At 34.5% G+C, this 16,880-nt stretch overlaps 7 protein-coding genes and 5 pseudogenes across 12 annotated transcripts, besides 2 other annotated features; 10 read left to right on the top strand and 2 right to left on the bottom strand.

The window, feature by feature from the left end:
- Window positions 1–486: part of a mobile genetic element that runs on past the window's edge.
- Window positions 487–1,423: 937 nt separating this feature from the next.
- TVAGG3_0233930 (uncharacterized protein) lies at window positions 1,424–2,187 on the top strand (the record flags this gene model as incomplete). Its single annotated transcript, XM_051227434.1, has 1 exon — window positions 1,825–2,187. The coding sequence occupies one exon, from the start codon at window positions 1,825–1,827 to the stop codon at window positions 2,185–2,187; it is 363 nt and encodes a 120-aa protein (XP_051112420.1).
- Window positions 2,188–2,205: 18 nt separating this feature from the next.
- Window positions 2,206–2,447, top strand: TVAGG3_0233920 (serine threonine-protein phosphatase family; the record flags this gene model as incomplete). The annotated part of the gene is made up of 1 exon (XM_001302967.2): window positions 2,206–2,447. A coding segment is annotated over one exon (242 nt), but the record flags the coding sequence as incomplete, so codon positions are not given.
- Window positions 2,448–2,451: 4 nt separating this feature from the next.
- Window positions 2,452–3,300, bottom strand: TVAGG3_0233910 (uncharacterized protein; the record flags this gene model as incomplete). Its single annotated transcript, XM_001302966.1, has 1 exon — window positions 2,452–3,300. One exon carries the CDS (start codon window positions 3,298–3,300, stop codon window positions 2,452–2,454), a length of 849 nt encoding a protein of 282 aa, XP_001302967.1.
- Window positions 3,301–3,750: 450 nt separating this feature from the next.
- Window positions 3,751–16,880: part of a mobile genetic element that runs on past the window's edge.
- On the top strand, window positions 6,381–6,533 carry TVAGG3_0233900 (uncharacterized protein; the record flags this gene model as incomplete). Its single annotated transcript, XM_051227433.1, has 1 exon — window positions 6,381–6,533. The coding sequence occupies one exon, from the start codon at window positions 6,381–6,383 to the stop codon at window positions 6,531–6,533; it is 153 nt and encodes a 50-aa protein (XP_051112419.1).
- Window positions 7,180–7,586, top strand: TVAGG3_0233890 (annotated as a pseudogene). The gene has a single exon. A coding segment is annotated over exon 1 (407 nt).
- TVAGG3_0233880 lies at window positions 8,429–9,308 on the top strand (annotated as a pseudogene). The gene has a single exon. A coding segment is annotated over exon 1 (880 nt).
- TVAGG3_0233870 lies at window positions 9,463–10,321 on the top strand (annotated as a pseudogene). Its single transcript has one exon. A coding segment is annotated over exon 1 (859 nt).
- Window positions 11,376–11,645, top strand: TVAGG3_0233860 (uncharacterized protein; the record flags this gene model as incomplete). Its single annotated transcript, XM_051227432.1, has 1 exon — window positions 11,376–11,645. The coding sequence occupies one exon, from the start codon at window positions 11,376–11,378 to the stop codon at window positions 11,643–11,645; it is 270 nt and encodes an 89-aa protein (XP_051112418.1).
- On the top strand, window positions 11,853–12,788 carry TVAGG3_0233850 (organellar and viral DNA polymerase type B; the record flags this gene model as incomplete). Its single annotated transcript, XM_051227431.1, has 1 exon — window positions 11,853–12,788. The coding sequence occupies one exon, from the start codon at window positions 11,853–11,855 to the stop codon at window positions 12,786–12,788; it is 936 nt and encodes a 311-aa protein (XP_051112417.1).
- TVAGG3_0233840 lies at window positions 12,955–13,439 on the top strand (annotated as a pseudogene). The gene has a single exon. A coding segment is annotated over exon 1 (485 nt).
- TVAGG3_0233830 (KilA, N-terminal/APSES-type HTH, DNA-binding family) lies at window positions 13,868–14,695 on the top strand (the record flags this gene model as incomplete). The annotated part of the gene is made up of 1 exon (XM_051227430.1): window positions 13,868–14,695. The coding sequence occupies one exon, from the start codon at window positions 13,868–13,870 to the stop codon at window positions 14,693–14,695; it is 828 nt and encodes a 275-aa protein (XP_051112416.1).
- TVAGG3_0233820 lies at window positions 14,718–15,587 on the bottom strand (annotated as a pseudogene). Its single transcript has one exon. A coding segment is annotated over exon 1 (870 nt).

The raw sequence follows: 16,880 nt of genomic DNA, 5'->3' as shown, positions 1-16,880 counted from the left end.
TTTAACATGCTATTTGTTGACTTTGTTCCATTATATTACCATATATATCTTTTTGAAATCTAAAATATTTTTACGATTTTAACCATGTGTTGTTGAAACCATATATCAATCTTAGCTAAAGTATAGTTTATGAGTCTGTCACCATCTAACGTATGAATTTTCAAAAATGTCAAATATGTTCATTTTTTCTGTAGATTCAGCCATAATTTCACGTTGTTATACTATTCAACTATTATTTAATATTTTTATCGATTTAAATATATGATGAGATGCTTAGTTCTCCTGGAAATCGATTTTTAATCGCAATTTTAACTTTCCAAAAAAATTCAAAAATAAAAATCCCTCTCAATTTTCTAAGTTTTATAACTCGCCAAATCTCTAGCCAAATTTTTTTGGCCCGTATAAATATTGTTAGGCACTATATAGGGATGCTATTTATCCTATTTTCATCCCATTTTACTGTTATCGCCTAGTGAATGTACCTTTCTATCATCTCAAAAAATTAAATAAGTATTCAATTTTTGAAAAACTGTCAATTAAAATTTTGCTTTGTATTGTGAATTAAATAAACTAGAAAAATGAAACTGTGAATTAAAAAAAGGTAGTGGGGCTTCCAGGCGCGTTGCGCCCTCTAGCCCTGAAGATGTTTAGTATAAATGAAGTTTTTATTCGGAGGGCTTCCAGGCGCGTTGCGCCCTCTAGCCCGAAGATGTTTAGTATAAATGAAGTTTTTATTCGGAAAATTGTTAGTCTTCTGGGTCGAAAACATTATATAATGTGTCACTTTTCACAAATTATATATGTTTTCATGTTTTGTCACTTTTCTGTCACTTTTCGGGTAAAAACATTTTTATTATTATTATATATAAATGAATTTTACAAAACCGCCGTTACCGTTCATTGGAAATAAGAGTAGATGTAAAGATATTATATTGAGAGAACTTAAGAAACTACCGAATGGTCTAACATTTGTAGATTTGTTCGGTGGAAGTTTCTATATATCCCATTTATGTCATACAATATTCCCAGACTCAAAGATTATATGCAATGACTTCGACAACTATATGGACCGTCTCAAACATATTCCAGACACAAACAATATATTGAAAGAGTTAAAAGAAAAGATACCTATAGGTAAGATGGAACGTATACCATTAGAAAGAAAAATATTGTGAGAGAGGTTTTGAAAAAGCAGAATATATAGACTGGGATAGTATATCTGCTAGACTATTATATAGTGGTTCTATAAGAGTTCATGACATTGAAACACTTATGTCAAAAGTTTTATATCTTAACTATACAAATGTTTTCAAAGAGAACATAGAAAAATATATTGAGGGTATAGAGTTTGTGAGATGTCATTGGACAGAGTTGTATGAAAAATATAAAGACAAGGAAAATGTTTTCTTTATAGTGGACCCGCCGTTCTATAACACATGGGATTTTCAATACCAAGTAGACTGGACTTTGAGAGACTCTTTAGAAACTTTAGACGTTATACATAACCATCTATGCTTTTACTTTACATCCGATAAAAGTGGTTTGGAAACCGTTATGAGATGGTTAGAGGACATACATGACTATGAGTTTATATATGACAAGATAGAATATGAGAGAGGTCCTATAAACCGGAGAAAGTGTCACAATAAAGAAATTTTATTAGTAAGTAAATGTGGTTTGAAATAGGACTACTTGTTTTAGGTTTTTTCCATTGTGTCATTTATTTATTTGACGTGGCAAAAAGTACAGAGAATATGAAGATGAACCAATGCCTGCAAATGTTCAGCATATGTATTCGTAAGAGATATTTTTATCTAATATTAAATGGACGCACAGAACTTAGCGAATGCACAGCAACCTGGACAACCAAACCCAGAGAATATTCCAAATGAAGTTAGAATACAAACTGCAATGGCAAACTATGGTCAAGTGCCAACAGATGTACAAATGCAAACTGCCATGTCAAATGACGCTGCGTTAGGTTTGCCACCATGGTATGCAAATATGAGATGGAAAGAGTTTTATACAAACCCTGAAGTGGGATATAAACAACTTTATGCAGATGACGCGAACACAGGAGTTGACCCAGAATATGTTTTCTACCAGGGGAGAAACAGAATGTATGAGCTCCAGTTAAAGAATGCTATGGAACTCAACAGGAAACGTAAGAGACTAGGCGGACATTAGATTTTTACATATAGTAAAATGGGTTTCTTCAGTAAGATAGGAAACTTCTTTCGAAATGTTGGAAGAGGTATATGGAATGGAATAAAATCTGTCGGAAGAGGAGTATGGAACGGTGTCAAAAATATTGGTAAAAGAGTAGGTCAGTTCGTTGGTATTATACCTAAAGACCCTGAACCAGAAGAGCAAGCTCCTGTTATACAACAGCCTGAACCTGCACCACAGTCTAGTTGGCAACCAATCCAACACCTCAACCGTATTAAAAAATTATATTTTTATCGTTCGATAGTAGTTGTATATGAAACTAAGTTCTAAGTAAAACGCATGGTATAATGGAATTATTCTTTTTCTTCCATCTGTAGTAAACCATACTTGAAAGTCTGAAATACTTCCACTTGGTGGTTCGTATAACTTTGTAGGTTTTTCGTAAAAGTCATTTGCCAAGCATAAGAAAGAGTTTTGGGCGCCAGAAAATGAAGCATGAACAATAATAGCATCTGGGTCGAAAACATTTTCATATGTTCCATTAGGGTTTTCGACTTCATAATAGTCCGGGTGTACTGGATATGCTGCAGGCTGATTTAACATCCTCATAAATCTATACCATGCCAAGTTGTTATATTTTGTAGAAATATAAACGTTTTCTCCAAGGTCTTCTATTTTATTGATTTTAACAGTTGCATTTTTCCTGTCATAAATAATATCGAGATGGTATTCTCCTTCGTCAATGTTATACTGGTTTGCATATTCAATATAGATATCGTTTATTTTTTCTTGAAAAGCTTGAAGAGTTGTTTCTAAGTTTATAAGCAAACTAACTTGTAAAAGTTTTCCCTGTTCAAATTTCTCATACATACGTTTTTCTTTGTTATAGTATCGAACTTCAAAACCGACCGTAAATGGGAAACCATGTATGGCTTCTGAAATGAACTTCATTCTACGAAAGCCAATAGCTTTTGTGACGGATGGGTCTCTTAACCATCTTAATGGGTAGTCAAAACGATAGCCTTCATGCTTTACGGTATCTGTCTCAAACTTTTGACCGACATTAGTAAAAAGTTCATCTAATGGTTTAGTTGTAGCAACTCTAGAATTTTCTTTTTCTATTGGAAGCATATTTTATCTATAATAAAAATGTCAAATGAAACAGCGTCTATGAGAGAAATACAACACAACCGACAACTCATTATGCAAGCTCTAAATAAGAACACAACAAACTTTTCAAACTATTCTAAGATATCTGAGTCATTGAAAGAAGGAAACTTAAAACTGACATTAAACCCAATGACAGATGAGTTTCTGTTTCAAGACAATAAGAACCATACTGTCTGTATAAATCCAACAAAAGGAACTTTAAACGAGAAACCTATAAAAGAACTTCTTTTGAAAGCAGATGTTGACAACAAAGCTGACAAAGAATATGTAGACGATGCAATAGCAAAAGAAGAAGAAAGAGCTAACAATGCTTATGCAACAAAAGAACATACTCATCCTGAACTAGCAGACAAAACATATGTTGACAATAAAATGTCAAGTGAAGTGACAAGAGCTGAAAACGAATATTCTAAAAAGACTCATATACATTATATTAACCAAATACCAAGTCTTAAGGAAACATTAGAGACAAAAGCAGATAAGACTCATACACATTCTATATCTGATATTACAAACTTACAAGAAACCTTAAACAGGAAAAGTGCCGTTGGACATACACATACATCTTCTGAAATAACAGACTTAAACGTTAGCCTTGAAAATAAAGCAGATAAAACATATGTCAATGAAATATACCAAAGTTTGATAGGAACAAAAATATTGAAACTATTGTTGGTGACTTTTCTGTCAATGAAGAAAATAAATATTTTAGATGGCAGTTGGTACAGTCCTTAGAAAATGGTACACGGTGTAAACTCATTCCGAAAAATAACAATGAAATGTATGTAAGCTATAAAAAGAATGATGGTACACAAGTTAAAGTTCCATTAGACAACAACTGCTACTTAAACTTATATGGAGACGAACAAAAGAAATATTTAAGAGTTTATGAAATGGCAGATATGACATTGCCTGACCCAGCTCCAGCACTATATTATTATGACTATGGAGATGACGACAGAACACCACATGTAGATGAACAAAAGCTAACATTATATTTAGATTATTATAGATATAAAAGATATAATGCAATAGAAAAAACGAGAATAGTATATTATTATACAGATGACAGAAATAAATATTATAGTCAAGATTTTACCTACCCTGAAAACATAAGATTATATTATAAAAAATATTCTGACACAAACCAGAAGAAACCTGAAATAGTTGCACTATATTTTAAGTTCAAAAGAGACAATCCTATAATATCTCATATGTTTGATTTAATGAACCCAGTAGGTTCTATTTATACATCTATGGAAGCAAGAGGTCCTCAAGTAATGTTTGGTGTTGGTGCATGGGAACAAATAGTCGACAGGTTTTTGTATTGTGCAAACTCTTCAAAGGAAACAGGTGGAAGTAAAACGATTTCAGGTGAAAATTTACCTGCACACAGTCACTACATAGATTTAAGTACATCTCAAGCAGGTTGGCATAAGCATAGATATTGGGATTGGTCAGGAATGACAAAAGGTAAAGGATATGATGTTAAAGACGACGTTAAGTTTGCTATAAATTGTTACTGGAGTGACACTCAGGGAGAAGGAAACCATACACATTTCGTTTCAGGATATACACAAACAACGGGACAAAGTAAAGAATACATGCCACCTTACATGACAGTTTACGCATGGTATAGAATTGCTTAGTCGTCATTTTCAACTTCTTTAGCATATTCGTCAGGAGTTGTCTTATATTTGTTAGGAACTGTCTTTGAAAGTATACCACCTTGAACTTTGACAAGTTTGAAACGAGGTCTGACAATAGTAGTTTTATCTTCTGCTTGCAGTGTGTACATTTTGCCATGTTTGCCTAAAACTTCATAATATTCTCTTGTATACTTTCTTCTATTTTTACGAACACGAATGTGAGTACCTGTCGGGTTCCCATTGTTGTCATAGTCAATAGTATTTTCATATGGGTCGCGTTTAGGTATTTCTATTTTTACTTTGTCACCTTTCTGAAGTTTGAAGCCCGGCATTCTTTCTTGTTTGTCTCTTTTGACTAAATTATTAAATATATAGTCTTTCTCTAAGTCAGGGTTGTTTTTCATTTCTTCAGGGGAGTGGTTTCCCAAACCTTTTTGTTTACGGTTATTGTAAATATTTAAAACTTGTCTCATCTTTGCCATGGAGAAGTGTCTATACTTGTCGTCATATGACATTTCATTTGCTTCACCACTTGTGGTTGGTTTAAGTCTCTTAACATTTTTATACAACCGTCAATGACACCAAGAGCAGAATGGTTTTGGTCGACAATGAAATATTGGTTTACATTTTTTGAACGCAGATAGTTTTTTACATCATCTGATTTGAAAGAACTTTCACAGTCAGATGTCAGTTTTGTTGGATGGTATTTGTCAACGAATATTGTCAAAGCAGTTTTCACATCTAAAATATTTTTGGACCATAATGGTATGGCTTCACAGTATCTTGTGTTTTGACCAACAAATATTAACCAGTATGGAGGTCCATCTGTTCTAACTCTCGGAATGTTTTCCAAGATATCCATAAACCAAGCATTTGGTGTTGAACTAAAGATTTTTATCATGAGTGCTTTCTTTGTCGCTTTAGAAACATAGGGGTCCTTGTTCGGATTCGTCATTTTTTACCCTATAAGAAATGGGTTTATTTGGCGCATTAGCAGGAGTCGCATCTAGATTTTTACCCGCAGTGGGAACAATAGCCAGAGGTGCATTTGGAATTGGAAGGAAGATTTTGAATACATTAGGTATACTGAAAGAGAAAGCACAACCTATTATACAAACTGTACAGAAAGGTTGGGATGTAGCACGAGATGCAACAAATCTTATTCCAAATCCTGAAACAAGAGGAAAAGTTCAAGGATGGATGGACAATGTAGGAAGATAAGCAGGAAACTATTATAACAAAGCAAATGACTACTATAACCAAGCAGGACACTATATGGACCAAGGTGAAAGATTCTTTAACAGAGGATATAACCATGCACAACAGTGGGTAAACAATAACCAACCTCAACCACCTCAAACTTGGGGAATGTAAAATTTTTACTGAGATGAAATGAACAATACAGCATTGAGACAAATGAGTTCAAGATGGATTTGTCGGCTTCCAGCAGTTACACCACGTGTTTGTAAAGTTCTTCCTATACCTCAGGAAGTTTTAGACCGACTTAAAAAACCTAAACAACCAGTTGAAAACAAACCAAACTAAAATTTTTTTACTGAGATGAAATGACCGAAGAAGTTGAAACGGTAGATTTGACACCACAAACAAAAAGTTCAGAATCATTGTCAAAACCTGTCAAAGAACTTACAGATGAAGAGAAAAATTCAATAATAGAAAGTGCCAGGTCTGGAAATACAAACCCTAACTATAAAGTCACTTTTCATAGAAATGGAACGGCTAGTATCTCAAAAAAAAACAACTCTCACAAATAAAATACTGAAGTCTGAAGGAGCTTTCGAGACAACAGATGGAAAAGTTTACTTTACTGACCAACAGTTCATTATAGAACATCTCATTGACTTAGAGTCGAAATATTCTAAACTTTACAACAAACACAAAAAGTTGAAAGGAAAACAAAAACAAATGGCATATGATATTTATGAAGATGTTGACGACACAACTGTTCCTGCAAGTGAAGTAAAGTCAGAGGAACCAAAAAGTGACGAAAAACCGATAGAAGAAGAAAAACAAAAACTGAAGATAAACCAAAACCAAAGTTTAGTTTCCAAACTAAACCAAGTCAACCTTCATTAGCTGGTATGGGTTGGCGTCAAAGACTTATGGCAGCAGGCGGTTATGTAAAGTAAAGAAAAAATATTTTTTTATTTTTATAAAAATGCCCCCATATAGAATGGATAGAAAGTCTGCTAGAATAAAAGCAGAGTTACAAAGATATGGTTGGAGAGTTTCGAAGAATTTTAAATATAGGAAGGGAAGACCCATAAAAGTCTATGACAAATTGTCTGGTCTTCGCTACGAAATGGATTTGGAAACAGCACGTGCCAATTATCCAAACAGACTAGAGAGGTTAGAAGAAGAACGTCTTATGGACATGCCTTTCGATGTTAGTGAACCTCAAGTTGAAGGACACGACGGCTTTGCCAGATTCTACTGGAAACATGACGAACAATTGCATCCTTTGAGAAGGAAAAAGGAAAAGGTGAAGACGCACATGCTCCATGGAAAGAACAAGATATGCATATGAAAAGTATCGTGAAGTTAGAAGTCAAATTACATCTGGTCGAACCTTTACAGTAAACTTTGACGAAGGAAAGAACAAAGAAGGCTTCATGGGTGTACTTGCTGCAATTCAAGACGGAAATAAGAAAGGACACAATCTCAGATTGACCATAACAGATTTGGATGGTCACATTTACTATGCACATGGCAATGAACAAACAGCCGCAAAACTTCTTGACGCTTTCAAGACTACAAAGAGAGAACAAATGGTTGACTCCGACTCAGACATTTTGAATGCAATTGAAGGAATTGCAAGTGTCAAGTTCGAATGGTACCAACCTAACCCTCAAGCAGTCAGACAACATGCTGGATACTTCCCCTTCATAAATAAGTCTGACATTGACTTGACAAGGTATGGAATTTACAATTCAATTGAAACAATTGTCAATGAACCTTGCATTCTTACATGTCTCAGGAACTCTGGTCTTGTTACAGATGAGAAGATGAAGTATCTTGAGTCATGTGTGAAGACAAGGTACATTCTCAGAGGTCAATTGGCAAAAATTGCACCGTTGGCAAATGTCAATATCCGAGTCAACATACCTACAGCTAAAGGTTCTTCACATGACGACTATGTTGTTGACAAAGACTTACCATGGTTGAAGATTGTAATTGTCCACAACCACTTCATGTTGAACGAAAGTCTTACAAACCCATTCTTTGGTAAAAGTAAATGCAACATTGTCAGAGCTGTAAACATTCTTTTCGAGAAAGGTTTGTTGGAACCAATTCCAGATGACAAGCTTACAGAAAGTTTTATACCAAAAGACGAAACAAACTTTTCATTGTTAGCAAGACCAAAAGTTGTTCCAGACAAAGTTCTAGTACAAAAGAAGTACACAGTTCCACAAGGGGTTGGTATGTTCGGATACCAACCTGAACCAGAAGAACTTCCAATGAGGTTGCAAGAACTTCAAGATGCTATAAACAAACTTCCATTGAGACATCCAATTGACGTCAAATTGTATTGGAGAGCATCTGAGTTAGGTCAGAAGGTTTTATATGAAACAGGTTGCTTCGACGATGTTTATGAGATAACAGGAGAAGTTTCTCAGAAGATAAGAGACTCACTTGAATTTCCACAAACTGGACCAATTGGTTGCGACAAGTTCGACTCAGATGAAAGATATACTATGTCGACCTTAACGCTGCATACATGAGGTTTGTCCAATATATTCCGACTGGAATTCCAAACGAAGATGGTGAGTTCCCGGGAAGGAACTATACAGTTGGAAAAGTCATACAACAACTGTATGATATTAGGAAAGCTTCAAACCCCAAACTTGCAATGACACTCAAATTGCTTATGAATTCGACATGGGGATATTCCATTAAGAAACCTCAAGAGATGAAGAGTAAACATTATGAGAAGGTCGACAACTTTGTTGAAAGGTTTTCTCCTTTTGTTTTGAAGTACGAATTCACTCAAGGTCAAAGTGGCTTAGTAACCACATTAAAACCTATTGTCGAACATTGGTCTTACCCTCAGTTCGCAAAGGCAGTCCTTGACAACTACAAATTCTTCTCCGAAGTCAAATCCAAAGTGAAGGTTTACTATGAGAACATTGACGCACTCATGACGAACGAAGAAGGCTATAACAAACTCATTGAAATGGGAATGGTCGGTGAAAAGATGGGCTGTTTTAAGCTAGATAAGGTATTTTCCGAAGTTCATGTAATATCGAAAAGGAAATATTGGGGCATACTTGAAGACGGCACAGAAATAAAACATTGCATGAAGTAAAAAAATTTATTTTTAAAAAAGTGACATTTTTTTATTTTATTTGAAATGTACGCTGAGTTTGTTGGAGACGACCGTTGGGAAACTTGTTTGTTAGATGAGAAATATGAAATGGCATACCATTTTAAAACAATATATTTTTACATATATTAAATGCTTCAGGTTGAAAAACAAAGAACAAAAGTAGCAGATACAAAACCGTTAGACTATATCTTTACAAATGCTGGTAGGACTATTTCAGATGAAGAAATTTCATCCCGAGCATACAGGTTTGACTATCCAATTCGTTGGCTTCAAAGTCCTTCAGATGCAAAGGCAATAGGATTTAGAAGAGTTTTGTTTTCAAATAGAACTAACGCATTTATGTTCGCAGTATATTTTCATGGGCAGTATAAAGGTTCTGATGGTCTAATAGACAAATTTGACGAAATGAGAATCTTTACAGTTCGTTCAGACGAAAGTCTTGAGAAAACTCTAAATGACTTTCAAACTCAAATGAACAAATATTATTGGGAATTTCAAAAAATACGACTCTTTACTAAATGGAACATACTATCTGAAACTAGAATATGACAAGATGAACTCCACCGTTTCATTTCAAAAGATTGAAATTAACCCTCCAAGAGATACAGAGTTTTTATTTTGGAAAGTAGACAAACGTTCTTGGGCACAATTTCTTCGGTTACTAAACCAGAACGAACCATTACCACCAGATGGTCCATTTAAATTTATACTTCCACCAGCAGATTTGACAGTTTATAGAAACGTGTTTGACCCTCAAAATGTTATGTGTCATGCAAGTTTCAGTTCAAGCAACAATAGTTTTCTATGTATTGGTAAGGACTTTTATGACTTTGCTTCTAAATTCTACGAACCATCTAGTAACAGTTTCTCTGACTTTCAAGTTTGGTTCACAACAAATGGTGTGCAACATATTATTCCATTGTACTATGACTTTTATCTCGAATTGTCTTTCATATATAACTACGGAAAAGTGCTGAAAAAGTATTGAATGTGAAGATATTAGAAAATAACATTTTTTTCTAACATCGTAGAAAACTCATGAAAACATTTTATTTTTGACACTTTCACAAAAAACATAAAAAAAGTGAGTTAAAATGAGATGTTTACTGAACTGGCTGAATGTCGCCTTCTGAGGTTATGTAGAACGGCCGACCCGAGAAGTGGAACAGTGCTCTGAGAATTTGTATAATTCGTGGAATTGGACTCTCTCTGTTTGGAAGTAGTATCCAAGGACGCTTGGCAAAGAACTTTATAATGGCTTCCTTCTTTGCTTGCTTTATGTCGTCGTAGGCTGTCCCGTCTGGTATTTGAATTGGAATTCCAGTCGAAGTCTCGAGATTCAAGGCAGCCCTTCCCGTTATCCAACCGTTAACAAGCTTGCCTTTTACATTCTGCCTGAGGAAGTCTTTAACAAGCTCGTTAATTTCAATTAGGTAAATTGCCTCGTCGGTAGGTTCGACCTCGACCATTGCTACTGTCAGAAAAAGTACTGCTACTGTCAGAAAAAGTACTGCTACTGTCAGTAAAAGTACTGCTACTGTCAGTAAAAGTACTGCTACTGTCAGTAAAAGTACTGCTAGTAGCAGTAAAACTGCTGCTACTGTCAGTAAAAAGGAAAATTTGAGAGGGTTTTCGACGATAAAGTACTGCTACTGTCAGTAAAAGTACTGCTACTGTCAGAAAAAGTACTGCTACTGTCAGAAAAAGTACTGCTACTGTCAGAAAAAGTACTGCTACTGTCAGTAAAAGTACTGCTACTGTCAGTAAAAGTACTGCTACTGTCAGTAAAAGTACTGCTAGTAGCAGTAAAACTGCTGCTACTGTCAGTAAAAAGGAAAATTTGAGAGGGTTTTCGACGATAAAGTACTGCTACTGTCAGTAAAAGTACTGCTACTGTCAGAAAAAGTACTGCTACTGTCAGAAAAAGTACTGCTACTGTCAGAAAAAGTACTGCTACTGTCAGTAAAAGTACTGCTACTGTTAGTAAAAGTACTGCTAGTAGCAGAGATTTTTATCGTTGTGGTCCGACAGGACACAAACGAATGTCCGACTTCCCACCAACCGAGTCCATTCCCAAACCAGAGGAACCTAAAGAACCACAACAGTCTCCTCAGCAACCTCAGTTCCAGCAAGTACCTCCGAATTACTACCAATTTCCACCTCAAGGTTACTACCCACCACAAGGCTTCCCGAACTACCCTCCTCAGCCTATGCCTTACTGCCCCACCCTTGGTTGTTCCAGCAAGCTCCACCCCAGCAATTCCAATTCCAATCTCAGTCCAAGTGAGACCAAGACTTCGAAGAAGGTCTGAACCGCTTACGCAAAGAGTATGCTACAGCTCCAATTGAGAGAAAGTTGTTCCCGGACCAAAAATATAATTTAGGTGAAGAGGTGAGATTTCACCTCTTTTTTCACCTGTTTTTTCACCCTCTTGAATTTTCATGAATTTCCTTAAGATAGAAAAAATAAAGTTAGTTTTATTTTTATTTATTTTTTTATTTTGTATGTAAGAACAGATATGTCAACAATCGGCACAACAACAATTCAAACAACAGCACCAAACTCGTTAGTCATGAATCCAACATCTATGTTAGTAGAAATGAAAAGCTTCATTCCTTCTTCATATACTTTCGAAACAGAAATACAAAGAATAAAGCAGGAACTTTTAACAAGTAATTTAGACTGTAGTGCGAAAGATGAAACAAATGAACAGTATCTTTATGAAATGGAGGACCTCATCGACCATTTGCCTAAACTACCTGAAATTCAGCAGCAAAAACTAACTATTCCTGAATTCGACGAAATTGAAGTCAAAGCAACTGACTCAGTAGAAATAAAGAAGTTCATACGAAAGGTAAATTATGAATTCCTTGGTTTTCATTGCAACCATAAAGTTATGGACAAAGATTGCGACATGTTATATAAGAACATCTCTGACATATATAAATCGGTGGAGTTTAAGACATACGTCAACTTTGTTTCATTAGCTGCAAAATGTGTATGGCAGATAAGAGATAAAGATAGAAGAGGTAAGGTATGGAATGAACAGATAAAACCAACTGCTTCAGATTTAAAGAAAACCATTGACGCCTTAGTTGTTTTAGCAGGTAAGGTTTCAGAATATAACGCAAAAATGAACCCGCAATGTTCTAAATGTAAAGCGGCAATGAGGAGATATAACTACTCCGTCAAAGAGATAGAAAGAATGAGAAACGACTATGCAGATTTAAAGAAAGAAGCAGAGAAGCCGGTAGAAGATAAAATGGACATGTTAGAATTTCTGAACAAAAACTATCCAACTGCTGACGATTTCCTTCTATCTGATGTCAAGAAGAAGTATAAAGAAACTTTCGGCATTGTTAAAACATTCGATGTACTAAAAGAAGAAATAGAAGCTACGAAACTGTTTAGGATTTCAAATATACATCGTACAATTCATGTAAAACGCTTGTGAAAAAAAGAGGTGAAAAATTAGGTGAAAAAAGAGGTGAAATCTCACCTCTTCACCTAAAATATATTTTTGCTGAATTCAGCACAAAAATCATGAATTTCCTTAAGATAGAAAAAATAAAGTTAGTTTTATTTTTATTTATTTTTTTATTTTGTATGTAAAGACAGATATGTCAACAACAGAGAACACAACAACAGTTATAGTCCATGAAGCTATAAATGAAGAATACGAGTACATACAGTTTAACAAACAACTCCGTCTCATTCGTTCGGTCAAAGACGATATGTACCAAATGCAAAGTATTTTGACAGCATGTTATGCTCCAGATACTAAGCTTCTAAAGACTGGTTTAGGAACCAAAGCACACAAGAACTTTTGCGAAGCACAGCGAGACATACTTTTTTTCTTGAAAACAGTGAAGAACAGCGAGTAGGTAAAAAACCCCAGTCACCAAAACTCTATGAAAATCGTGAAAAATTGCCAAACGGTTTGAGAGGATATTATGTACATAGACTTCTTGTAAATGCTGTTGCAATGTGGGCTTCGCCTCGTTATGCTTGGTATATTTACAGACTTCTTGACGAAATTCATAGACAAGAACGTGAAGAGATGGAAAAGAAACTTTCGGCATTGTTAAAACATTCGATGTACTAAAAGAAGAAATAGAAGCTACGAAACTGTTTAGGATTTCAAATATACATCGTACAATTCATGTAAAACGCTTATAAAATAACTGGGGTAGAAATGAGGTGAAAAAAGAGGTGAAATCTCACCTCTTCACCTAAAATATATTTTTATTGAATTCAGCAACAAAATTCTGAGTAAAATGGCATATGGCTTGTGTCAAACCGTTGAGTTTTCACAAAATTTAAAAAATAACGTTTACCATGTGAAACGTTTATAAAATAACTGGGGTAGAAATGAGGTGAAAAAACAGGTGAAAAAAGAGGTGAAATCTCACCTCTTCACCTAAAATATATTTTTGCTGAATTCAGCACAAAAATCATGAATTTCCTTAAGATAGAAAAAATAAAGTTAGTTTTATTTTTATTTATTTTTTTATTTTGTATGTAAAGACAGATATGTCAACAACAGAGAACACAACAACAGTTATAGTCCATGAAGCTATAAATGAAGAATACGAGTACATACAGTTTAACAAACAACTCCGTCTCATTCGTTCGGTCAAAGACGATATGTACCAAATGCAAAGTATTTTGAATGCTCTTCGTTCTACAAAGCAAGCATATCATTGGTTTGAAAACCAACAGACAAAAGAACTTTTAGAAGAATTTCCTCATATGCTTGCTTCCCTCGGAAAACCGAGAGAAGAGATTCCGTATGAAAATCGCAAGAATTTGGCTCCTGGTTTGAAAGGATATTATGTTCATAGACTTTTAGTAAATGCTGTAGCAATGTGGGCTTCACCTCGTTATGCTTGTTATATTTTCATGATGTTAGATGAACTTCACAGACAAGAACGTGAAGAGATGGAAAAGAAACTTCATGCAAAAGATGAAGTCATTGAAGCAAAAGACAAAAGCATACAGAAAAGAATACCACGTTCGGTACCAAAAGGAAAGGAAAAGAACTATAAGTATATGATTTATACTGAAGAGATGGAAAATGAAGAAGACAGAGATATGGTTATGTTGCATTTAGTCAGAAGAAACAACAAGAGCTTTTACGACCTTGCTAAGATTTACAAATCTGACAGAAATTGGTTCTATCGCGAAAACTTACCGATTTCAATGACCCCAAATGAAGATGTGAAACAAATAGTTCAAGATACGTTACCTCAAACACACTATGATATGAAAAGTTGTACAATACTTACCTTCAAAGAAGACTTACCACTACTGAAAGAAAAAATAACAGAGTATTTTGACAACTTCAAACAAGTAGGGTAGATGAACCATTTATTTTTCAAGCTTGACTTTTTACAATTTGAACTTTGTTTGCGTAGATATGAATTCTGAAAGAAGTATGAGGGTCTTGTATGACTTTGTACTTCTCCCATAGTTCATGTCTGTCAAACTTACCTGCCATGGACTCTTTCATAAGTTCCATGAAATCGTCTTCGGACAATCCGGGGAAAAGTATTATGTCAGTAAGTATTCTTTTAACATCCTTACTTAAACTCTTTGCTGTCTGTACACAAATGACAACTGAGATGTTAAAGTGTCTGAGCTTCTTAAGAATTCGACACATATCTTGTTCTCTGTTCTTTAACAAAGGATGAGAGGCGAAATCATCTAAGATAAGAAGACATCTATGAGGGTAAGTCTTCAATCGTAAGATTGCAATTCTTCGAAATGTATTCTATCTCTTTCTGTTTGTTTCTGAAGTGTTTTCTTCTCTAATATTCTCTGCATTTCCTCATTTGGGTCTTTAAACTTAGAATTTATATACTCATTTATAGCATTATACTTCAAAACTCTTCTTTGGTACTTCTTTATCCAATCTAACAACTCAGTATCCTTTATACATACTAACTTAGACTTCTTTATAATATCTTTGAACGAATTGACGGTTTGGTCAAATTGACCAGAAGTCGAACAAATAACAACTAACTCATAGAATGGGTTCTTCTCATCTAGTTTCTTTTGTTGTGCAGCCATTTTAAGATAAGTGAAAGTCTTACCCGACCCAGGTGGTGCAATTAGACCTGTTATACCATTCTGAGCAAATAAGAACTTGTCATGTATAGGCTTTATCTGAGCATTTTCTAACTTCACCTTGTTCTTATTTAAAAACATTCTCAAATTTCTTGTCAATGTCAGCAAACTTTTTTTCTAACATATTTTTAGAAAAATTAAAATTTTTATCTTTTAGAAAATGTCTAGCGATTTCTATCTATATTCGCGACAAACTTTTTGAGCAGCAAAACTCTTCGACCATAAATCTTACATAGTGTAAACAAGAAGGTGAATTTTGTCTAAAGTTCTGTTTCTGGAATATGACAAGAACCATAAAACATTACAAAGAGCAGTCCTTAAAATTTTGTCAATGACAGACTTGTTGACAGAGATGACGCCGATTGGAAAGATGAAGTCCAACAAAAGTTCTTAGAATGCAAAGAAAACACTGCGCTGCTTTCTTGAAGATGAAATAGAAAACAGAATAGATGAGCTATTAAAGGACAAAGAACTTTTACATAAATATGGTTTGAGAAAATTTGACATATCTCCACCAGAAAAGAAGAAGAGAGAAAAAAAGAGAAAAAAGTAGGAGAAGAAAGAACTGAACCAGTCCAGAGAAAAAAAAATTGACATGTAAAAATAAAATTTTATTTTTAGAGAACATTTCTGGGTCAATGTCAATGTTCTCTTCTCTCTTTAGGAGTAAACACTGGCTTAGACTCTAAAATACTTTTTACCACCCAACTAACCTTGAACTTCAACTACTTAGACCATAATATTCATAGTCGCTGCCTTTCTTTGGTTTCATAAGGATATAACAAGTTTGTATGCTTTACCTTTCTTCGAGTTTTGAGAACTTTCTGTCAAAATTTTCCTTTGACTGTCAACATACCGTCAATGTATAAGTCTTCAAAAGTTGCACCACTTTTCTAACAACAGCAAACTTAACTGGTGCATATGTTTCCAAAATTTTGTCAAATGTAGACTTTTCAAAATTGTAGAAGTAATATCAAATATGCGAATGGAGCTAACTTATCTTGTGACTTCTGTCATGTACTTGTTTACTCGAGATGAATTTGCCATCTTTTCTATCGGAATAAAAAATATTTTTTTTAAAATTTACTGCAGATAAAAATTTCTTTGTATATACAGATACCACATTCTGAACATGCTAAAAGACTTTTGACAATTGCCAAGATATGTACGTTTAGAAGAGCTGCCATATTTAACCATTATTTCTTGACAATGAATTGTTTATATTCATTCATAAAAGGAACCTTTCATTCTAATGACACAAAGGTCAGTTTCATTCTATGAACAGTTTATATACACTCTTGTTGCTTGCTACATGTTGTCCTCTCCTTCGTATTGGAATTGTCTTGGATTGAACTTAGAAAATATCCTAATGTCATTGAAATATAAACAAGTGGTTATGTAAAAGTCAGATGTCAAA

This window comes from Trichomonas vaginalis, chromosome IV (genome assembly GCF_026262505.1).
Source record: "Trichomonas vaginalis G3 chromosome IV, whole genome shotgun sequence".
Taxonomy (NCBI): domain Eukaryota; phylum Parabasalia; order Trichomonadida; family Trichomonadidae; genus Trichomonas; species Trichomonas vaginalis.
This window is presented reverse-complemented; position numbering and strand designations above follow the sequence as displayed.